This window comes from Sarcophilus harrisii, chromosome 1, assembly GCF_902635505.1.
Source record: "Sarcophilus harrisii chromosome 1, mSarHar1.11, whole genome shotgun sequence".
NCBI classification, from domain to species: Eukaryota; Metazoa; Chordata; class Mammalia; order Dasyuromorphia; family Dasyuridae; genus Sarcophilus; species Sarcophilus harrisii.
This window is the reverse complement of record NC_045426.1, coordinates 302,873,839-302,897,893: the sequence shown is the minus strand read 5'-3', so window position 1 is coordinate 302,897,893 and position 24,055 is coordinate 302,873,839. Positions and strand designations below refer to the sequence as shown.

The 24,055-nt window shown below is 34.0% G+C and overlaps 1 protein-coding gene across 2 annotated transcripts in view; it reads left to right on the top strand.

The window, feature by feature from the left end:
• Positions 1-963: 963 nt before the first annotated feature.
• The window catches only part of PARN (poly(A)-specific ribonuclease), a 152,381-nt gene continuing 129,289 nt past the window's right edge, over positions 964-24,055 (top strand). The window contains exons 1-11 of one of the 2 annotated variants that reach the window (XM_031944494.1): positions 964-1,116; positions 1,537-1,614; positions 3,050-3,129; positions 3,562-3,629; positions 3,717-3,798; positions 6,563-6,623; positions 9,388-9,553; positions 12,871-12,936; positions 13,684-13,722; positions 16,679-16,721; positions 18,788-18,868. In XM_031944494.1, coding sequence (XP_031800354.1) covers positions 1,098-1,116; positions 1,537-1,614; positions 3,050-3,129; positions 3,562-3,629; positions 3,717-3,798; positions 6,563-6,623; positions 9,388-9,553; positions 12,871-12,936; positions 13,684-13,722; positions 16,679-16,721; positions 18,788-18,868 — 783 coding nt within the window. In that variant the 5' untranslated portion in view covers positions 964-1,097. The remainder of the gene's footprint in view (positions 1,117-1,536; positions 1,615-3,049; positions 3,130-3,561; positions 3,630-3,716; positions 3,799-6,562; positions 6,624-9,387; positions 9,554-12,870; positions 12,937-13,683; positions 13,723-16,678; positions 16,722-18,787; positions 18,869-24,055) is intronic. The other variant, XR_004230479.1, reaches the window with a different exon arrangement.

Here is a 24,055-nt window from a genome sequence, read left to right as displayed (position 1 = left end):
GTAGAGATTTGGGGAACAAGTGAAATAACAGAGGGAGAAAAGGGTTTAGGCTTTGGGGATTCAAAATTAGCAGGTAAAGCGTAAGAAAACAGGTAGATGCAGAATCAGGAGAGAACTACATAAAGAAAACCCAAAGAGAAAGGATCAAATACTGCAGAGAGGTCAAGGATGAAGATTGAAAAAAAGAACTTTCGTTAGATTTGGCAAATAAAAGATAACTTCGGAGAGAGCATTTTCAATTGAATGAGCTCCGAAGCCAGACTAGAGAAAGAAAACAGAGAGATGATAGGAAGTGGGGCCCTCTATTTGTAGCTCACCTTCTCAAGGAGTTTAAGACGAAAAAGGGAGGCGTGGCAGAGGACCGCACGGATCAGATGCAGGGTGTGGGGTTTGTTTTTAGGATGGGGAAGCCTCGGGAATGCTTATAAGTAGTAAGGGTGCAATCAATCGATAGGGAGAGTTTGAAGCTAAGAAGGCAGAGGCGGCAATAAGCAGGAGCTCGAGGCGGCAATAAGCAGGAGCTCGAGGCGGCAATAAGCAGGAGCTCGAGGCGGCAATAAGCAGGAGCACTGGGCTCATATCCCTACAGGAGAAGGGAGAGGCTTTCCTCTCCGCTGCGACCTGGTGCGATCCTCTACGCAGCCCCAGGTCATTCCTCCGGGGGACCCCGCCACTGAAAGACGGCCCTGCAGTGGGGGGCCGGAAGGCCGAATTAAACGGCAGGCTGGCGCTGGAGAGCACCACTGTGTCGCGACAGCACGCTATCGGAACACGCAGACAACATCCCGCCCGGAGCTTTCCCCCCCTGCCAAAGTCAGGAGATGGCGCCCCGAGGGCGGAACTCCGAAAAGGAAGCGAGGCGGCGCCGCCCACCCCTTCGGGAGACGTGGATCTGCACGTGACGCGCGTCCGTGCGCGCTCTTCCCGGAAGTCTCCGCCGCGCGCGCCCCCGCCCTCGCCGCCGCTGCCGCCGCGCTGCCACTGCCACCCGGTGCAGTTTAGGGGGAGGAGGGCTCGGCTGCCGCCGCCGCCGCCGCCGCCGTCGCTGCGACGCCGCCGGGGTGGGGGGGAGGGTGGGGTGAAGCCGAGGCTGCAGGATGGAGATGATCCGGAGCAGTGCGTGCCTCTTTCCGCCCTCGCTGCCGATTCCGCAATGTCCTCTCCCCACCCTCCCTCCAGCCCTGGCCCGGGCTCCGACCCCCGGGCCTCCGTCAGGCCTCTGGGGCCGGGCCTGGAGACTGTCTGACTGCTGCTCTCGGCTCCCGGAGCCGTCTCCGCAGAGCCTTTAGCCCGTGCGCCGCCCGGGCTCCCTCCTCCCCATGCTGCCGCCGCCGCCGCCGCCGCTGCTGCTGTCCCTCCTCCTCCCCTGTCCCCAGCCTCCCGCTTCCCTTCCTCTGTAGCAGCTTAGGGTCTGCGAGTGCTTGGGACGCCCCTGCCCGTGCCCTCCCCCCCTTTCCCTCCCCCGAGCCTCCGGTCTTCAGATTTGGAGGGCTGAACCTGGGCCCCCCTCTGAGCCTTTTCTTGGTTTTTCTGCAGATTTTAAAAATAATCTTCACAAAGTGTACCAGGCCATTGAGGAGGCGGATTTCTTGGCAATCGATGGGGAGTTTTCAGGTATCCTGTCCAGAGTTTGATAGTGTCCTCTCCCAAAGCTTGCTTGTAGATGATTTAGAGACGTGGTGTTGGATCACCTGTGGTTCTTGGCCACTTTTGGTAGCATCTCCTATCCTTATTCCCCACCCTACTGGGTAAGGTAGGGCAAGTGAATTAACCTCGGGCAACATTTTGCCATGGGTGTATTTGAAGTGTTTAGTTATTGTTTTGAATCATTTTAGGAACCACAAATGAGCCTTACCCTGTAAAGTAATATATATATATAAATAAATCGGTACCCTTTGGTGTTCCTAAGGACATTTTTTGTTGATTGGGAAATAGGACAACTTAAATAAGAATGAAGTTGTGTGTGTATGTGTACGTATGTATATATATGTATAGGTATATAGTTGTAGACATATTGACATTCCAGTAGTTAGGCATGTAATGCTGGACCCTTGCATCTACAACTCTTTATTTTTTTGAACAAAAAAATAAGTTAATTAAACATTTTTGATCATTTTTTTCCCTTTGATTCAGACTCCTGAGTTTGTTCACAGATTGACGGGTCATTTAATTGATTGGAAAATCAATTGGCAAACACCTAAGTGTTTTGATCCAGTTTGTCCATAAACTTCTCAAAGCTCAGAGAGACAACTTGTTCATAAATTGATGATCTTAACAAATTTTTTTCCTTAAAAATATTTTCTGTTGATGGTACTAAACATATTTTTGGCCAAAATGTTTGATGTATTGGCTTCATGTAAATTTTTTGGTCATTGTTAACAAAAGCATTTTCAAAGATAAGAAAATCTATCTTTGATTGATGTTACTTAGCTAATCTATAAAATGAAGATTGATATGGATAGAAAACTTTTTTATCACTTGGAAACCAAATTTCTGTTGGCGAGAAGGCAGGTCCTTCTACAACCAAGTCTTTATCTGGTTCTGTATTTGAAAGCATTTTTAGTTTAATAGATATAGATGATTTTATGCACTACTGGCATTGATTAGAACCCAGGACTAGGTCGACAACATGAATAATGCATTTATTAAGAATATTTTTAAATTCCTAATTATATGGCATATTGATGTTTCCATATCTATTTCAACTTCTGAAAGACACTTATGTGACTATCAGATGAATCTATAAAAAAAAAAAATCTTTAAAAATAAGTTTGCCTTTTCAGAATTCCATTGTGGAACTTTTATATATTGACTTTAAATTGACGGATGATTAAATGTTTATAAGTGATAATGATTATTGTTAATAATAATTGTCCTTGATAAAAGAATTTCTATTTACTTATTACATGCAAAGATAATGCTTTGTGTGTTGTTCTGAAATTTTTTTCTTTTCATTACTATAGATTGCTCATTGAATTTCTATGTGATGGATTTAATGTTGAAAAATTATTAAAAAACTAAATTAAAGTTCTTATTTACTGAATTTTAGGAATCAGTGATGGACCTTCAGTTACTGCTTTAACCAATGGTTTTGATACCCCAGAAGAAAGGTATCACAAACTTAAAAAGGCAAGTTAGTTAAAAATATTTTTTCTGTCTTTTTCAATCTCTTCCCTCACTGAATTGCAGTGAAGAGGAATCATGTGTATCTTGTAAAATATGCAACCATATTTCATGAAAATTTTAATATTTTTGATTTAGAATAATTTAGGTGTGGTTCTATTTTTTAAAATTGGTTTTTGCCTAATTTGATTTTTTGAAATAAAGTAGCTATCTAAATATAAAAATTATATTTAAGATACAAAGATTGAGCATATCTGATAGAGTTAGTTAAATAAATGTCCTATTTGAGTTAAAAGCATTCATGTGATGTCCCAAAAACTTTCTGCCAAGGTGGAATTAAATGATTAGAAATTCTCCTTGGTTGAAACTATTACTGCTTTGGGTGAAAGAAATGGCATTCTCCTTTGATACTGATTGAGAAGTTATTTTCTTTTCTAGCATTCCATGGACTTTTTGCTGTTTCAGTTTGGCCTTTGCACTTTTAAGTATGACAGCACAGATTCAAAGTAGGTTATTTTTTTTAAAGCATTACTTACTCTGTTCTTGTGGAATAATATCATCTCTCAATTTGCTTGTATTTTTCATTTTCATAGGTATATAATGAAGTCATTTAACTTTTATGTTTTCCCAAAACCCTTCAGTAGAACTTCACCAGATGTCAAATTTGTTTGTCAGGTTAGTAGCAAAATTAAGTTGTTTTTGTCGATTGCTTTCCCATCATTTGAGCTCATGAATAGTTAGTTGTTAATTATATTTTAAAATTTATTTCATCCTGTAGAAAATGTAGAAGATGAAAAAGCCTCAGAAGAAGCCCATAAACATAAAAAATACATGACATTCTAACTCTTCTATAGATAGTGAAAATTCATAAAACACTCATAATAATTCTTCTTCTTCTTTTTTTTTTTTTTATAACTTTTTATTGACAGAACCCATGCCAGGATAATTTTTTACAATATTATCCCTTGCACTCACTTCCGTTCCGATTTTTCCCCTCCCTTCTTCCACCCCTCCCCCAGATGGCAAGCAGTCCTCTACATGTTAAATAGGTTACAGTATATCCTAGATACAATATATGTGTGCAGAACCAAACAGTTCTCTTGTTGCTCAAGGAGAGTTGGATTCAGAAGATATAAATAACCTGGGAAGAAAAACAAAAATGCAAGCAGTTTACATTCATTTCCTAGTGTTCTTTTTTTGGGTGTAGCTGCTTCTGTCCATCCTTGATCAATTGAAACTGAGTTAGATCTTCTCTTTGTCAAAAAAATCCACTTCCATCAGAATACATCCTCATACAGTATTGTTGTTGAAGTATAAATGATCTCCTGGTTCTGCTCATTTCACTTAGCATCAGTCTCTCCAAGCCTCTCTGTATTCATCCTGCTGGTCATTTCTTACAGAACAGTAATGTTCCATGACATTCATATACCACACAATAATTCTTCTTAGAAGGAACTAGACTTACAGATTTTCATTAAGTTAACCCTTTGAAATTTCCAGCACTCTCTTATAAGGATTCCTATATAATCCTTCTTAGATTCATGTGTCACTCTGTGGTTTAGATTTTCCTCCAGAAAAACCATTAATTTCAACTTTCTTTTCCAAAAGCATTTTGTTAAAGCTAGATTTTCACAAGGAGCAAAATGAGGTGATTTGAATTTTCCTTTCTTTCACTTCTTTATTGTCACAGAATTGTGCTTGAACAAAAACTTGGAGATAATTTAGTCTCTCATTTTATAGATGCAGAGTCTTGTAGTAAATAGCAGAAGCTAGATTGAAAGTGAGATCTGCTAATGTGTTATCTCTTTGCAGTATGATAGGATTGAACTAGATGATCTTCTGTATAGTCCTAAATGGTCTCTGAGCTGCTGGCCTACCTAGGAGCTCTAGGCAATAAGTGTGTGCTTTTGCCCTGAGTTATTGGGCATGAGTTCAGAGAGGAATCTGTGATCAACTTAGAGTGTCCATGGGTTTTTGTCCTAGCTCAGTCTTCTGATCTTTGAATCTTTGATCCTGCCTAACCCTTGTTCTACAGTTACTAATCATTTACCTGTAGGTCAAATTTGATGTCTTGGGCAGAAAAGAGGCCAGGAAACATAATTTGTTTTTTATTTTTATTTTTCTACTCTGGAAATTCTTACTCTTGGTATAGTTATGTGGGGATTGGGCTGTACTATTTCTTCCTACTCTTCTCCTTTAGCTGCAACCCACTCAATATCATTAAGATTTCATAAATTTAAAAAAACAGGAGTTGAATAAATTCATATTTGTATACTGAATAACATTATTAGGAACTCTTTGAATCTTGAAAGTGCTAAATTTAGCACAAATGAAATAAAGTATTATTAGTCAACAGAAAAGTCACTAGTAAGATAAGTAAAATATTGCAAAATTAACAGTTCTAAGAGGTAGTAGAGATTAATGCTATATAACTTTAGGAAAAAATTAGATCATTTTATAAATGATGTAATCATAGTTGGCTAAGAGAAGGCTAGAATGTCTTTAAATTTTCAAGTTAATGTCTGGAGGACAACCATATCCATCAATATATCCTTTAGTGCCATTGTGGAAGGGTTCATATTGGATTGGATTGATCATGTATTTAGTCCATTATAGATGTAGTGAAATATTGAATTATGAGAGTATTCCTTAGAAAAAAAGAAAGCAGGATTCTTTCCTTAGTAAAAGAGAATGAATCTTGATCATAGAACTGGAAGAAAATAAAAATAAAAAGTGATTCTGATATTACTTTGTTACAAAATTCTGGGAAACTGCAGAGTGTGTGTATATATATATTTTTTTTTTGGAAAAAAAATTTAGGTTTATGATTTTTTTTTCTTCAAGGGCTATTGTTTACTTTACAAAAGTACGTTTGTATAATCAGCTTGGTGGAATATAGTATCAGCTGAATATTTTTCCTTGTTAGACATAGTGTTAGGTTGTCATACTTTTGCCATTGTGCCAGTATACCAGCTATAAACTTTTTTCTACCTTTTTTGTATGTGGTGTAAATGTTGTATATCTTCACTTACATAGTAGATATTTTCCTGAAACCTTGGAAGAATTTTGTTTGCGAGAGATGAAAATCAGAATTATCATTAATGATACAAATTAATAGTGAAATGATTTCTTGGTATATAAAATGTATATTTTATATATAAATTTGGTATATAAAAATAGGCATAAAAGTTTTTATAAATAGGTAGATCCAGAGTTACATATTTGATGTGCAACACAGCAATGTCCAGAGTTGATCTTGAACTCAGTCCCAGATCAGGCCACAATAATTATTTTGTATAACAAAATATTTATTTTGACTTTTTGTATACTTTCTACCCTAGATGAATTTCTTCTCTGCTCCTAGAAATAGTTTTAGAGAACACATGGCTTTTACTCATTTCACTATTAACACATTTGTTCCATTTTCTCTTTTTGATAGAGCTCGAGCATAGACTTTCTGGCAAACCAAGGATTTGATTTTAATAAAGTTTTTCGCAATGGTAAGTTTAGTTTTTTACTTGCCATCAAAACCTTTTGAACTTAGTGGGGCATGGATCTAGATGTAGTTTAATTGCAATTTTGTGCATATTATCTGAGGGAAATGTATGTCTGGAAAAAAGATGGGTCAATCATATATTGAGAGTTAGAGATAATTAATGAATATACCTTATGATCTATTGGTATTTATTCAATGTTAAAAGAATGAGAAGAATGCTCCTAGCTGTTAGATGAACCCCATTGTAGTAGATTTTGGAGATGTACAAGATTAGTTCAGAATAAATAGACTTGGATAGGTTTCATTCTTCATGGTAATAAGCCTTAGATCCTTAGATTGGTCTACTAGTTAGTTCTGTACATAGTATTCCATTTCCTGAAATGTACTGTCTCTTCATCTGTGATTGATAGGATTCCTAGCTTTCAAGTTCAGTTGCTTGGCTGTTAAAATCTAAATAAGACCCTTCTTGATCCCCTTGTTCTTTTTTTTTTTTTTTTTTTTTTTTTTTTTGGCAGAGTCCCTCAGAACTTCATCACAATATTGTCTTTAATAAAAAGATGGGCCTTTATTTCTTAGACATGAAACCTTTTCTAATCCCCTTTCAGCTATTAGTTACTCTCTCTCTTTTGAAAAAATTTTTTTTTATTATTTTGTATTTCTCTTCTAAATAAGGTTTAGCATATGACCTTATATACAGTAGACACTTAATTTTTGAATGTAAGTGTCAGAGAATTTTGGGAGAAACAAATGACCTCAGTAAGTGATGTGATTCCCTGAAAATGTGGTATTTATTTTTTTCCAGTTACTAATGTCTTTTCTTCTAGGCTAACCATGAATCATGCTTGAAGCATTTTCAGCTTTCATGGGTTAATGTAGGCAGAAAAATAAACTATTTCTAATATACTGCTTGGTTAACCCATGAATCCCTGTCATGCCTCTTTATTTTCCTTCCAGTCTATGAAGAATTATCTAACATGATTAAGACAATAAATGTATTCTATCCAAATTGTCTAGAAATGAAATTATAATAAAATACCATTTCCCATTAATTTCTTTTTTAAAATTTGATTCCTGTTGCTAGTCACATAGAATAATGAGCTAGGTAGGTAGCTTTGTGGCATGGTAGACACATGGCCCTGGAGTCAGGAAGTACTTAATTCAAATTTGGCCTCAGATAGCTGTGTGGGCAAATCACTTAACTTTTGAATGCCTCAATTTCCTCTATTGTAAAATGAGACTATTAGCATCTACCTCCCAAGGTTGTTATGAGGATTAGATGAGATAATATTTATAAAGCCCTTAGCACAGTGTCTGTAACATGGTACACAATTCATGTATATTTCCTTCCTTCCTCATATCTGACCAGAGAGAATTTTTAAGGTATAATATGAAACTGATTATAGGAACTCTTAGAATGTGGGAGCCTTTTATAAAGAGTAAAACTTGCAACAAAATGTTGTCAGTTAATGAGAAAATTTATGCTATAAAATATTACCAAACTGAATTAGAGACATTTCTGTGCTTCATTATATTCCTGGAGTGAAGCAATGTGATAGCCAAATAATTACTTTTATTTTTTTTTAATGGAGAAGGGCATGTTTACTTTAGTATTTCACCACTGAGTAGTTACTGTATTACTTGATGGTTCTATTTTTTCTCTTTTTAAAATAATTTATTTAATATGATTATTGCTTATATATATGTTTACATTTAATTACATATACACACATACACATTTTATTATGTTTTACTCGTTGATTAGAGATTATATAGAGATAGGATTAGATCTGTAGTTTCTGCCTATGCAGACCAATACCTTCTTTGCAACTTAGTTTTGATCATTGCTTACAAATATATATTGATTTTCTTTTTTTGAGGTATAGCCGTTAGGACTTAAGAGTCTGTTTTATGTACAACTGAATATTTGGCTTACTTACTATTTTTCATATATCTTGTCCTGTTCTAAATATTTGCCACCAGTGCTAAGGCTCTTAGGATTCATCCTTTAAGTAAGCATTTAAGAACCTATTGAATACCCAAAAGCTGTAAGGATATAAGAGATGCCCAATAAAGGTTTTTTGATTGATAAACAAATGCATTGGTGACACAATTCATGTTTTTTTCTGTTTTTGAGTCAAATGTATTCTATATAAATATCCAAGTAACTCTTGTGTTTTTAAGGTAATCATTCACTGCTGCCATTCTAACTATGCTACCATTGCTCAGTGTATTTTTGGAATTCTTTTTGCATCTTTCTTGAGAACAAAGATTATGTTTATTTTGACTGCACTCAATCTTGACAAATCTTGGTTCATTGAAGATGTTAATTTTTGAAAATAGCCACGAGTCATCGGGAATCGCCTACATATTAAGGTAGAGGAGTAAATTTGACAATTCTGTATTTTGTTCAAAATGAGTAGTCTAATAAGAAAATGGATTTTTGTGTGTCTATGAATGGCCACAAATTGATTCTCAAGACAGTTGCAGAAGAGGTATTACAAAAAAGTTTTGGAGCAATGGCAGCTTGGTTGGAAAAGATTTGTTATCTTTTAAGATGACTCTTGGAGGACAATATTTGTTTGAATATTCAAGATCTAACATGTTGAAACCTTTTTCTTACTTGTTCTATCAAATATGATTGTCTTTTATGTTGATTTTTGTGCCTAATTGTAAATCTTTGCTGAGTTGTCATAATCTTATTTATTAAAAATTATATATTCAAATTTTATGACTACTAATAAATGTGTTTTTTTTTTTTTTTTTTAAAGGAATCCCATATTTAAATCAGGAAGAAGAAAGACAGTTGCGGGAGCAATATGATGAAAAACGATCACAATCCAATGGTGCTGGAGCTTTGTCCTATGTATCTCCTAATGCTTCAAAGTGTCCTGTAGTTATTCCTGAGGATCAGAAAAAATTTATTGAAAAAGTGGTGTAAGTTATTATACCAATAAATAAAAAGTACATTCACTAATATAGTGTAATGATTTTTATAGTAGTGTTGGTGCAGGAATAAAAGATACTTTGGTTATATTCTATTACATTAGGTTTTTTTGTGTGTCTGTGAATGGCCATAGACTTCTTGTTTTGAGTCAGTTTGAATTATGGTATATTCAAATATGTATATAATATATTATAAATAAATTTATATGATGTCATTTAAATACATTAATCTTATATAACAGTCCTCATAGTAAAAACCTTTTATTTGGCAAACAAGCTTTCATATTGACTGTTAGCAGTTTTCATGTCTATCAGAATGATACATGTGTTCATTTGCCAAGAATATTAAGGACAGAGAAAGATTTATATTAAACTTTGTCTTCTATTTTTTAGTTTTAAAAAATTAGAGAAGAATGAGTGAGTAGTTTGTGGAAAGGTTAGAATATAGCTACATTTTTAGAGGAGAAAATACAAATAAAGATAAAAATAAATGAGGGTTTTTATAGTTTTAATCTGTGGTTTTTGAATTTGATCTTTCTTAGAAGTTTTAATCTTTTATAAAATATATTTATTCTTGAATCTTAGTGTATATATCAAAATACCTAATTGATTACTTGTAAAAATATTTTAGTGCTGTGCTAGAATTTGAATCTAGTGAGTCTTTTAATACTATACCTAGTCTTAAATATCTGTGTTTTTTAATAACAAGTAGTTTTAACATTGCCACAGTTCAACCCCAAATAAATATTTGTATGACATAGTCTAGAATTAAGAGGTAGAAAGTAAATATGTAGCATTTTGATTTTCTTACTACATTTTTTTGCAATATATATCGACATCAGCTTTTTTATTTAAGGAGTAGAGATCTTATAGAAAAGTGTCTGGACAGCTATAAAAATATATAAGAAAACAAACTGGTGAAAATATAAGTGTTTGTCTCTTTCACTACTTTATTTTAACTGTGCTCTTGGGCTGAATTTTGAAAATGAAAGATTTTGATTTATATACTGATATTTTTAGTTTAGGAAAGGCTTTGGGAATGAAGGTATATGGGAAAGTTCCAAGCTCTTCAGCAATGGATTCTTTAATGGTTAGAAATAAAATAGAGGTCATAGTATTGTTTTAGGGTGCTTTGTATGTGTCCAGGCTCAGCTGAAAAGAAAGTCATACATCAGGACTGAAATTGCCTAAAAGTCAGGGTTCAATTACCATTCAGGACTGTAACTGTATCAACCTCCTAATGTCATCCTAAGAGAAATTAGGGTACTGACTTCATTATTGAAGAAGGAGCCACAGCCTTCTACCATATTCTGGAATTCTTTGTATTGTGTCTGCTTTTTGACAAGAGTTGTTTTTGATGAGAATGTTTATCACTGAAATGCATCTTCTTTATTAATTGAAAAACAAATTTATTGAACACTTGTTTAAGACTCTGCTGTGGAAAGTTTTCTGTTTTTATAAAACTTAAAAGTAAGAAAACATCCATTGCATTGGGAAAGCCTAGTACTTTGAATAATTGTTGCTTATAATTCTATCACATGCACTTCTTTTTATTAATAAAATACATACCATTTAAACTTTGGGGATCCTTATTCTGACTCTCATTCACACTGATGAGTCACGCTCCATATCATTTAAACTTTGGGGATCCTTATTCTGACTCATTCACACTGATGAGTCACGTCCTTGAGCATGAGGTGTTCCTAGGGGTACTCTTGGGGATATAAGGTTCTCTAATGCTGTTGTCTAAAACCCACATTCTAGTGTGTTCTCTAGAATATCAGCTATCAGTGATTTCAGGGTCTTTTAACCAGTTAGCATCAATCAAAAGGGATACTTACTGAGCAATTAGAGCAAGAATAGAAGCACAAGCTTTTCCCTCAACATCTAGAGGCACACTTTCCTTTATACTACCTCAGTTCCTGGGGAGAGTGGACTCGGCTTAACACCATTTTCTATAGAACATCCTCCCTATCAAATTCATTTCTAAATATGGCAAAGCTGATGGACAGTTGATCCCTTGTTGTATAGAGTCCAGCATCTTGGCTGGTGGATCATTCTGTGCCTGGGTCAGGACACAGTTGCTCTTCAGGGCTGTGCTGATTGTTTGGGTGCAGCTGTTTTAAGTTTTGGCATTGACTATAGCTCCTGGGCCTCTTAACTTTTCTGACCTTTTGAAGTTCACAAGATCACAGCATGGTTGGTTCCATTTATAATACTCTTTCATCTCAGGAATGAATAGATGCAACAAGGGAAGAAGCAATAGGAGGGCCACATGGCTGTGCGACCCTGACTGGCATGAAGACACAGCCATAATGTGGCTCTAGGTCATCGCTGTTCCTCACCTTGAGGCATATAGTAGTAAGCCTCATTTGGCTTTCTCATTTGGATGCAGTCAGGCAAGAAGTCATAGAGGTTTATTATTTGATAATACATTGTTTATTTAGGCATTTTAATGTAATGTTAGAGAATCTCACTAATTTTATAAATATGAAATATATATTTTGTTAATAGCCTTTTATTTACAGGTTATATGTATGGGTAATTTTACAGCATTAACAATTGCCAAACCTCTTGTTCCAATTTTTCACCTCTTACTCCCCACCCCCTCCCCCAGATGGCAGGATGACCAGTAGATGTTAAATATATTAAAATATAAATTAGATACACAATAAGTATACATGACCAAACCGTTATTTTGCTGTACAAAAAGGATCAGATGCTGAAATATTGTACAATTAGCTTGTGAAGGAAATCAAAAATGCAGGTGGGCAAAAATATAGGATTGGGAATTCAATGTAATGGTTTTTAGTTATCTCCCAGAGTTCTTTCTCTGGGTGTAGCTGGTTCAGTTCATTACTGTTCCATTGGAAATGATTTGGTTGATCTCATTGCTGAGGATGGCCAGGTCCATCAGAACTGGTCATCATATAGTATTGTTGTTGAAGTATATAATGATCTCTTGGCCCTGCTCGTTTCACTCAGAATCAGTTCGTGTAAGTCTCTCCAGGCTTTTCTGAAATCATCCTGTTGGTCATTTCTTACAGAACAATAATATTCCATAATATTCATATACCACAATTTATTCAGCCATTCTCCAACTGATGGGCATCCACTCAGTTTCCAGTTTCTAGCCACTACAAAGAGGGCTGCTATAAACATTCGTGCACATACAGGTCCCTTTCCCTTCTTTATGATCTCTTTGGGATATAAGCCCAATAGTAACACTGCTGGATCAAAGGGTATGCACAGTTTGATAACTTTTTGAGCATAAATATGATATTCTTGATCTTATTCCATTTCACCAGAGAGAAAATAGAAGATTTGATACAAAATGAAGAAAACAAGAACTTGGATTTAGAACCATGCACAGGGTTAGTTGCTCTCTTTTAAAATAGCATTATGTCCTTTTTTGGGGGAAAGAAAATTAAATAATGAGATATGATACTGAGTCTGCTTTGATTAAATCCACTCTATAAATAGTCTCTTTACCATAGGATGTTGCTGGAGTTTGAGGACAATGTTAGTGTCGATGGAGTAAGAATAGATTGCTTATTGACCCAATTGAGACACCAAGTAAATATTTACCTTATCTTTCAGTGGTCAAGCATCTTTCTTTTGGATGCATGAATTCTTGTTCACGCTAAAGTTATGGTGCACCTTCACATATATCTAACCTCTAACTTTGTGTTAAGTATGTGAAGAATGTAGAAAGTATGATAATAGTGGAAATGTATTAACTTTAGAATCAAGAGACCTAGGGATAAATAACATTTACTGTACTTTTGTCACCTCAAGCAAGTTGCTTCACCTATATGACCTTCCATGTTTTAATATGTAAAAGGACAGGTTATTAGGTAAATTTTAAAGTCCTTTTTTGTTCTATGGTAGATGCTTTGTGCAGAAATAAATGCCTTCACTTTTCACTTAATAGTTTTTTTTTTTTTTTTTTTTTTTAACCTCCTATATGAGTGTTGAAGATTTGTGTGCTGCTTAGGTGCTCTTTATACAGTAGCTAAAAGGAACATTTTTCAGAACTACAGAAATAGTTTCTCTAATTGCTGTTTGACCAGTTAATTTTCTCAGAATGTATTAATGGTGATTTTATTCTGTTTTTGTAGGTTTCAAAGGAAATTAATTTATCAGACTTTGAGCTGGAAGTAAGTGTTCATTTTATATTAACTTCCCCTGGGAACTCTCTGGAAGGGACTAAGTTTTAAAGGTTTTATATATATATATATATATATATATATATATATAATCTCTTAACTTTAGGTTTATTTTTGAATTTCTGCTATTTTGTCAAATCATCCAAAGCAATAGCTCCCAAGCAGTACTTTAGAGGATATGGACTTGAAATAAAGATTGTATTTAAAGTTACTACTTCTTTTATAAACTAGTATACAAATGTTCTTTTAAAATTAAATCTACATTCGGTAATAATTATTTGGAGAAAAATCTTGATTGGAAGTTAAAATTTTTTTTTAAATTTCTATTTTTAAAATTATTATTATAATAACTTTTTATTGACAGAACCCATGCCAGGGTAATTTTTTACATTATCCCTTGCATTCACTTCTGTTCCGATTTTTGCCCTCTCTCCCTCCATCCCCTCCCCTAGATGGCAAGCAGTTCTATACATGTTAAATATGTCGCAGTATATCCTAGATATAATATATGTGTGCAGAACAGTTCTCTTGTTGCACAGGGAGAATTAGATTCAGAAGGTAGAAAAGAAATAACCCAGGAAGAAAAACAAAAATGCAAGCAGTTTACATTCATTTCCCCGTGTTCTTTCTTTGCATATGGCTGCTTCTGTCCATCACAGATCAATTGAAACTGAGTTAGATCTTCTCTTTGTCGAAGAAATCCATTTCTATCAGAATACATCCTCATACAATATCGTTGTTGAAGTATATAATGATCTCCTGGTTCTGCTCATTTCACTTAGCATCAGTCTCTCCAAGCCTCTCTCTATTCATCCTGCTGGTCATTTCTTACAATAATATTCCATAACATTCATATACCACAATGTACCCAACCATTCTCCAATTGATGGGCATCCATTCCTTTTCCACTATAATTAAATATGACCCATACAACAACAGAGAAAGAATAAAATTTTATTAGCTCTGAAAAATGTTTAATAAATTTTTAGCTATATTTTCTAATTAGTATTCCTGAGTAAGATGCAAAATATGTAAGAATTTACCTAAACTAAAAGGGAATTCTGTTTCATCTTGCTGTATTTATCATGTGGCACTATTATGTACTCTTTGAAAAAAATCTTACATTTTCTTACTATGACAATTTTCATCCTTTTTAGCCACTACAAACAGGGCTGCCACAAACATTTTGGCACATACAGGTCCCTTTCCCTTCTTTAGTATCTCTTTGGGGTATAAGCCCAGTAGTAGCACTGCTGGATCAAAGGGTATGCACAGTTTGATAACTTTTTGGACATAATTCCAGATTGCTCTCCAGAATGGCTGGATTCGTTCACAACTCCACCAACAATGCATTGGTGTCCTAGTTTTCCTGCATCCCCTCCAACATTCAACATTATTTTTTCCTTTCATCTTAGCCAATCTGACAGGTGTGTAGTGGTGTCTCTCAGAGTTGTCTTAATTTGCATTTCTCTGATCAATAGTGATTTGGAACACTCTTTCATATGAGTGGTAATAGTTTCAATTTCATAATCTGAAAATTGTCTGTTCATATCCTTTGACCACTTATCAATTGGAGAATGGCTTGATTTCTTATAAATTAGAGTCAATTCTCTATATATTTTGGAAATGAGGCCTTTATCAGAACCTTTAACTGTGAAGTTAAAGTTTGTTGCTTCCCTTCTAATCTTGTTTGCATTAGTTTTGTTTGTACAAAGGCTTTTTAATTTGATGTAATCAAAATTTTCTATTTTGTGATCAATAATGGTCTCTAGTTCATCTTTGGTCACAAATTTCTTCCTCCTCCACAAGTCTGAGACTATCCTATGTTCTTCTAATTTATTTATAATCTTGTTCTTTATGCCTAAATCATGGACCCATTTTGATCTTATGTTGTTATAAGGTGTTAAGTATGGGTCCATGCCTAATTTCTGCCATACTAATTTCCAGTTATCCCAGCAGTAATTAAAATCTTTTAAAATGCTTGTTGGTTTTTATCATTGTTTTGGAGACTAAAAGGTTTTTATTTGTGCTATTGTAAGAGTTTTGGCACAGTTTAAGAGCTTGCTGCTTGGAATATCATCATAATTAAGTTGCATAGTGTACTTATGTCTCAGATGAGTGCTTTTTTTGTCATATAACTTAATGGAAAGATAAAGGCTATAGTCATTTCTGTTTGTCTTTAGAATTTTTATTATAGTTTTAGTTTTATAGTTTACTGTTAGATATTTGGAAATTTATTTGACATTTTATACATACATATACATACACACACACACACACACACACACACTCTTAATTTAGGAAGAGTAGGGACATTGTCCAGTTTGCTCAGCCTGCTTTCTTGTTTATATTTTGCAGCAATAGATAGTTTTATTAAGACTGATAAAAAATATTTTACTAACATAAAATATAGCTGTCATTGCTTAAACATTTTCCCAAACAGAGAAAATTGTTAAATTCTTCAGTATAAAGGGCTTTTCTTTGCAACCTTCAAATTAAATAGGATCTGTTAGTTTTTAGTAATAGGAACAATTAGGTAAAGTAGGTGCTTGCTTTCTTCTGTGCTTGAAAACAAGTTTTAACTAATTGGAAATTGAAAAATGTCGTAGTAAGAAAATGTAAGATTTTTTTCAAAGAGTATATAATAGTGCCACATGATAAATACAGCAAGATGAAACAGAATTCCCTTTTAGTTTCGGTAAATTCTTACACATTTTGCATCTTATTCAGGAATACTAATTAGAAAACATAGCTAAAATTTTATTAAACATTTTTCAGAGCTAATAAAATTTTATTCTTTCTCTGTTGTTGTATGGTTCATATTTAATGATAGTCATTCTATTTGGTTGAAATATAGATGGGCATTTGCTATTCTAGTATTAAGCATGGGATTTTAATTGTTGGGTACCAGTTACTCATTTACTAATAATCCATTTTCCTTTTTTAGGTATCCCAAAGGCATACATGTTGAGACCTTAGAAACAGAGAAGGTAACACAAAAAATGAACCGATTGCTATTTAATATATATCCAATTTATATAATAATATACTGACACTCAATAGTCACCAAACTACCCATGTATCTTAGGCTAGATTTTGTCATTTATGCAGATTGGTAAATTGAAAACCATTTGACAATCTTCTACAGCATCATTGCTGATAGATAGATCATCTTATAGTTGGGCAGGTTCAGAACTGGTTGAATAACCAGAAGCAAAGTGTGGTCATTACTCATCTGAAAAAAAGTCTTTAGCAGATCACAGTAAAAGCTTCATTCCTTTGACAGTATGTTTTTTCTTCATCGATTTGAATGGAGGCATAGGCAACGCTGTTTATCAGATTTGTAGGCAACATGAATAAAGTAGGATGGCTTTTGTGTGGGATGACAAAATGTAATCTCAAGATCTTGAGAGATATGAATGAATGTGAAAATATTAAAACTGCATTTAGTAGGAATAAATGTAAAAGGATCAACTTCATAAATACAAGGTAGTAGAAGGTAAGGAGAGTAAGAATGAAAGAAAAAAAGAAAAAGGAAAAAAAATGCGGTAATGTGTTATTCACTTGGTAGACGTTGAAGCTCAGGTTATTATTATTGTATAACCATTATATTTTGACCAGCTTCTACTATGGTATGCTATAGATAATGGATAATAAAGGTGTGAGATGATCAACTCTTTAAAAAGAAATAGATTTTAGTGGACTGCAAATTCATTATCAATCAGCACTGTTGTGGCCATAAAAAAACCTAATGGTATCTTGATAAGGTTACATTAATAACTTAAAACAAGGGTAAATGAATGGTTATAACAGAATTGGTAATAATGCAAATTGCATTAGGTTCTGGGTGTCATATTTTAAGAAGGATACTATTGACATGTTTGAATATGCCCAGAAGAAGGGAATCAAGTGATAGAAGAGCTTAAAACTGTTTTATAGAGAATGAGTTGAAATGATTGGGAATATTTAGTCTGGAGAAGAGAGAATTAAGGAAGTCACTCTTGATTTCTGTCTTCACATTTTTATATGATTGTCATATGGAGACATGGACATTATAAGTATATCACCAAATTCAGATGCAGATGGAATACAGTGGGTAACTTTAGAGTACCTTTTGACTATAAGATTCTGTGATTCTATACATCAGAGTTGGATAGCTTGTAAATGGAGTTGCTTCCAAAATGTTACTGAAGTATCAGGAACATTACTGAAGCGATTAATTCTAATGTAACATTTTTCTGAAAACCTCAGACTATTACATTAAAACACTGCTTAAAAGTCAGTTGGTTTTTGTTTGTTTTTTTTGTTTTTTTTAAGTAATGAATGCAAAAGTACTTGAGAAGAAGTCTGGTGCAGTAGAAAAAGCTCTGGATTTTTAGTCAGAGAGGGCTGGATTTGAATTCTGGTTTTGCTAATTACTGTTTGTGTGATTTTGGGCATAATATTTCATTTCTCTAGATTTCATTTTCCTCGACTATAAAAATGAGAGGGTTACATTAGATTACCAAACTCCTTTCTAGCTATAGATAAAATATGTATAACCAAATTTAACTCATCCAAGATGAGCTCTCAGATTTGTTGTTCTATAAAAACTTAAAATGTATAAATTTTCAGATAAGTGAATATTAATAAAATGTTTAGTTGTTATGTTTTATAATATATCATAAATGTTACATTTTCTCCCCCACAAATAGCCAGAAATAGAAGTTTTTCAAAGAATTACTTTAAAAAAATTCAGACATCAAAGAAATAGTAACCAAAAATATTTAAATGCAATTAATTCCTTAAGTGCAGCATTTTATGCTAATAATGGCTTTGCCTTTTTAAGACTATAATCAATTTAGTTGAATTAAAAAACTTGGGGAAATATTTGTATGAAAATGCTGACCAAAATTTAAGATGGTAATATATCACTGTAGAACGCTTAGTTTGATTCATGACAAATAATGATAAAATTGATGCCTGCTTCCCATATGATCAGATTTTTAAATTTTCTGGGTTTAAGTTGCTTTCCAAATATTTTATTTGTAACTTGGTGGGGTTTTTTTTTCCCTAGAAAGAGCGATATATTGTTATTAGCAAAGTAGATGAGGAAGAGCGTAAAAGAAGAGAACAGCAGAAATATGCTAAAGAACAGGTAAATTAAGTTCATTTTTTCTCTTTCAGAAAAAGGTGACAATTTTTTTTACATTTTTTTTTTCTTAGTTATAGATTTATATCAAGTTAACAAGTTGGGTAAAGGTTTTTCTTCCCAGAAAAATATAATTCATGGGTTGAGGAAAAAATCAGTAGTAAAAGAAATTAAAGCCAATAAGGAACAATATAGGTATAGTCAACGAAATGAATTAGTTTCTTCCACTACTAGTATATATTTAACTCATTTTTGTCCAATCTACATATTTGATATAAAGCAATTCTATAGAAATTGTTCTCAATCACTGCTTAATTTCTTTTTTTGTTGAGGCACTCGGGGTTAAGTGACTTGCCTAGAGTTATTCAATTAGGAATTGTTAAGTGTCTGAAATCAGATTTGAACTTAGGTCCTCCTGACTTCAGGACTGGTGTTCTACATTGCTTAATTTCTGTAAAAGATATTGTCAAACTTTAATCTCTAATTTGATTTTTCTATATCTGCCTGTGAGTTAGGAAATACCAAAAAATCCTTTTTTGATAGGACTTACATTAGATTATTGGCTTTTACTCTGTGCAGTTATTTTTTTTTTAATTCATTTATTTAATATTTTCTACCTATTACATTTAAAATAATTTTTTTACATTTGTTTACAATTGTTTACATGTGTTTTGAGTTCCAAATTCTCTTCCAGATCCCTAGCCCAATCCCTGTTAGGAAATGACATGTAAAGTTATGCAAAACATTTCCATAAAAGTTATGTTGTGAAAGAAAATATAGTTCTTCTGCCCTAATAAAAGAAATCATCAAGAAAAATAAAGTTTAAAAAGAAAGAGAACTTTTTCAATCTGTATTTATTCAGATATAATCAGTTTCTTCTCTAAGTATGGATAGAATTTTTCATCCTAAATCCTTCAGAGTAGGTGTGGATCATTGTATTGCTAAGTATAGCAAATTCTTTCACAGCTGGTCATTCCAAAATATTGCTATTACTTTGTGTGTAGCATATTTCACTTTGGAAGACTTTCCAGATTTTTTGTTTTTGTTTTTGTTTTTTTTTCCCAAGACCATTCTGTTCACCATTTCCCATAGAATAATAATATTACATGACAATCACTATCACAATTTGTTCAGCCATTCCCCAATTGATGGGCATCACCTCAGTTTCTAATTTTTTGCTCTGAGAAGAGAGCTTCTACAAATATTTTTGTACTTATAGGTCTTTTTCTTTTTTTTCTTGAATCTCTTTTGGTATTCACACTAATAGTGGTTTTGTTAGGTCAAAGGATATGCATGAATTTATAATCCTTTGGACATAGATCATATCTTTTGCTCATTTATCATTTGGGGCATAGCTCTTATTTTTTATAAATTTTACTCATTTTTTTCTGTTTGAAAAATGAGGCCTTATCAGAGAAACTTGTTTCAAAATTCTTTTTATAATTACTAGTGCTAACTGTATTCTTCCACATTTATTCTATTCTCTCATCTTTCATCCTGTCCCGCCTCAAAAGTATTTTGCTACTGATCCACTTCCTCCCTCAATATGCTCACTGTTCTTTCACCCTCTTGCCTTCCCATAACCCATTCCTCTCCTGTGTTCCTGCAGATTTCTGTACCCATATTGAGTATGTATGTTATTTCTTCTTTGAGCCAATTCTGATGAAAGTATGGTTCACTCATTTCCCCTCTCCTCCCTCTCTTCCTCCATTGTAACAGTTTTTCCTTGCCTTTTTTTTTTTAATGGCTGATAATTTGCACCATTCCACTTCTCCCTTTCCCTTTCTCCCAATACTCTCTCACCCCTTAATTTCATCATTTTTTTTTTAGCTATCATCCCTTCATATTCAAATCCCTCCTGTATCCTCTGACTATATATACTCCTTCAAACTTATGCAATTATTTTTTAAAAGATTATGTAATGAGCATATAAAATATGTTACATATTTAATGTGAGTGTGAGATTTTAGACAAGGATCCTAGAAACTATTTTCAAAATATTTCTGATATTAAAAAAAAACAAACTACTGGAACATTCATTGAAAAAATGCTTTTAAATATTAAGAGGAAGGCAATATACTAGAAACTAATGGATTTTTGTAAGAGGTAAAAATTTTCCACCCCATGAAACATGGAATTCCTAGTGGCTTCTGGTTCTTCATTCTGAGCCGTTTCTATTTTGTTGTTTGTTCAGTTGTTTCAGCTGTTTCAATATCTGACTCTTTATGACGACCCCACTTGCGTGTTTTTGGCACAGATACTAAAGTAGTTTGCCATTTCCTTCTCCAGATCATTTTACAGGTGAGAAAACTGAGGCAAACAGGGTTAAGTGAGTTGCCCAGGGTTCTTGTATGTGGGGTTGGATTTGCATTCAGGAAGATGAGTTCTCATATCAGGCCAGGCACTATATTCACTGTGTCACACCTAGCTGCCTTTATTTCTACATAACAAAGTTAAATTTTATTAATGTTCAGTTTGAATTATTTCTATGTCTGTAATAGATTTTTATTTGTACATGGGCACATTTATTTATTTTTTGTGTTTTTGGTTTAAGACAATTTGTGCTTACACATTCTGAACTAACAAGGTAAATTACTTAAGCAGATCTATGATCACATTGCTTTGGGTACTTTTTGTAGAAGTATAGACTAATGTATCTATCCCTTTTTATCCTGTTTTGAAATCTATAGATACCAATAGAGCTTCTGGGCTGTCTAGCAAATAAATTAATGATCAAAATTTCTTTTTGAGTATTCTTCATTTCACCAAAGCATTCACTAGTGTTTTATTTTTTATCTTTTATTATAACTTTTTATTTACAAAATATATGCATAGGTAATTTTTTCAGCATTGACAATTGCAAAAACTTTTGTTACAATTTTTCCCCTCCTTCCCTCCACCCACTCCCCCAGATGGCAAGTTGACCAATACATGTTCTATTTGTTAAAGTATAAGTTTAAATATAATATATGTATACATGTCCATATAGTTATTTTGCTGTGTAAAAAGAATCAGACTTTGAAATAGTGTACAAGTAGCCTGTGAAGGAAATAAAAAATGCAGGTGGACAAAAATAGAGGGATTGGGAATTCTATGTAGTGGTTCATAGTCATCTTCCAGAGTTCTTTCGCTGGGTGTAGCTGGTTCAATTCATTACTGCTCTATTGGAACTGATTTGGTTCGTCTCATTGTTGAAGAGGGCCATGTCCATCAAAATTGATCGTCATATAGTATTGTTGTTGAAGTATATAATGATCTCCTGGTCCTTCTCATTTCACTCAGCATCAGTTCATGTAAGTCTCTCCAGGCCTTTCTGAAATCCTGTTGGTCATTTTTTACAGAACAATAATATTCCATAACATTCATATACCACAATTTATTCAACCATTCTCCAATTGATGGGCATCCACTCTGTTTCCAGTTTCTGGCCACTACAAAAAGGGCTGCCACAAACATTTTTGCACATTCAGATCCCTTTCCCTTCTTTAAGATCTCTTTGGGATATAAGCCCAGTAGAAACACTGCTGGATCAAAGGGTATGCACAGTTTGATAACTTTTTGGGCATAGTTCCAAATTGTTCTCCAGAATGGCTGGATGTATTCACAATTTCACCAACAATGTATCAGTGTCCCAGTTTTCCCACATACCCTCCAACACTCCGCATTATCTTTCCCTTGTCATTCTAGCCAATCTGATAGGTGTGTAGTGGTATCTCAGAGTTATTCACTAGTGTTTTTTAAAAACCCTGTGATTTCTATTTAGTTACAGTTTATATAACAACTTTTTTTTTTTAATAGCCTTTTATTTACAGGTTATATGTATGGGTAACTTTACAGCATTAACAATTGCCAAACCTCTTGTTCCAATTTTTCACCTCTTACCCTCCACCCCCTCCCCCAGATGGCAGGATGACCAGTTAAATATATTAAAATATAAATTAGATACACAATAAGTATACATGACCAAACCGTTATTTTGCTGTACAAAAAGGATCAGACACTGAAATATTGTACAATTAGCTTGTGAAGGAAATCAAAAATGCAGGTGTGCATAAATATAGGGATTGGGAATTCAATGTAATGGTTTTTAGTCATCTCCCAGAGTTCTTTTTCTGGGCATAGCTAGTTCAGTTCATTACTGCTCCATTAGAAATGATTTGGTTGATCTCATTGCTGAGGATGGCCTGATCCATCAGAACTGGTCATCATATAGTATTGTTGTTGAAGTATATAATGATCTCCTGGTCCTGCTCATTTCACTCAGCATCAGTTCATGTAAGTCTCTCCAGGCCTTTCTGAAATTATCCTGTTGGTCATTTCTTACAGAACAGTAATATTCCATAATTTTCATATACCACAATTTATTCAGCCATTCTCCAACTGATGGGCATCCACTCAGTTTCCAGTTTCTAGCCACTACAAAGAGGGCTGCCACAAACATTCGTGCACATACAGGTCCCTTTCCCTTCTTTATGATCTCTTTGGGGTATAAGCCCAGTAGTAACACTGCTGGATCAAAGGGTATGCACAGTTTGATAACTTTTTGAGCATAGTTCCAAACTGCTCTCCATAATGGTTGGATTCGTTCACAACTCCACCAACAGTGCATCAATGTCCCAGTTTTCCCGCATCCCCTCCAACAATCATCATTATTTTTTCCTGTCATCTTAGCCAATCTGACAGGTATGTAGAAGTATTTTAGAGTTGTCTTAATTTGCATTTCTCTGATTAATAATGACTTGGAGCATCTTTTCATATGACTAGAAATAGTTTCAATTTCTTCATCTGAGAATTGTCTGTTCATATCCTTTGACCATTTTATGATAACAGCTTTTAAATAATGTGTTCATGACTTGAAAATTTGACACTTCTGAACTGTAGTCTGTGTGCAGGGGGTTGTGGCTCTGTTGTCCACAATTCTGTATCATTTTACATGTTCCTTAGAATTTACATATAGGAAGTGACTTGATTATTTTTTTAAATTTAATTTGTTCTTAAGAGTTGAAGCAGCAAGGAATTTTTCTTTTGATAACCTTTTGTTTTATGTTTAATATAATTTGTTTAGAGTTTATTGTTGATCTTTTCTGAATATTTAGTTTAGCTCTATAGTTTAACTCAACTTTCTGCAGTGAGATAGTTAGGTAGCGTGGTGGATATAGCATCAGGCCTGAAATCAGGAAGACTCTTATTTTG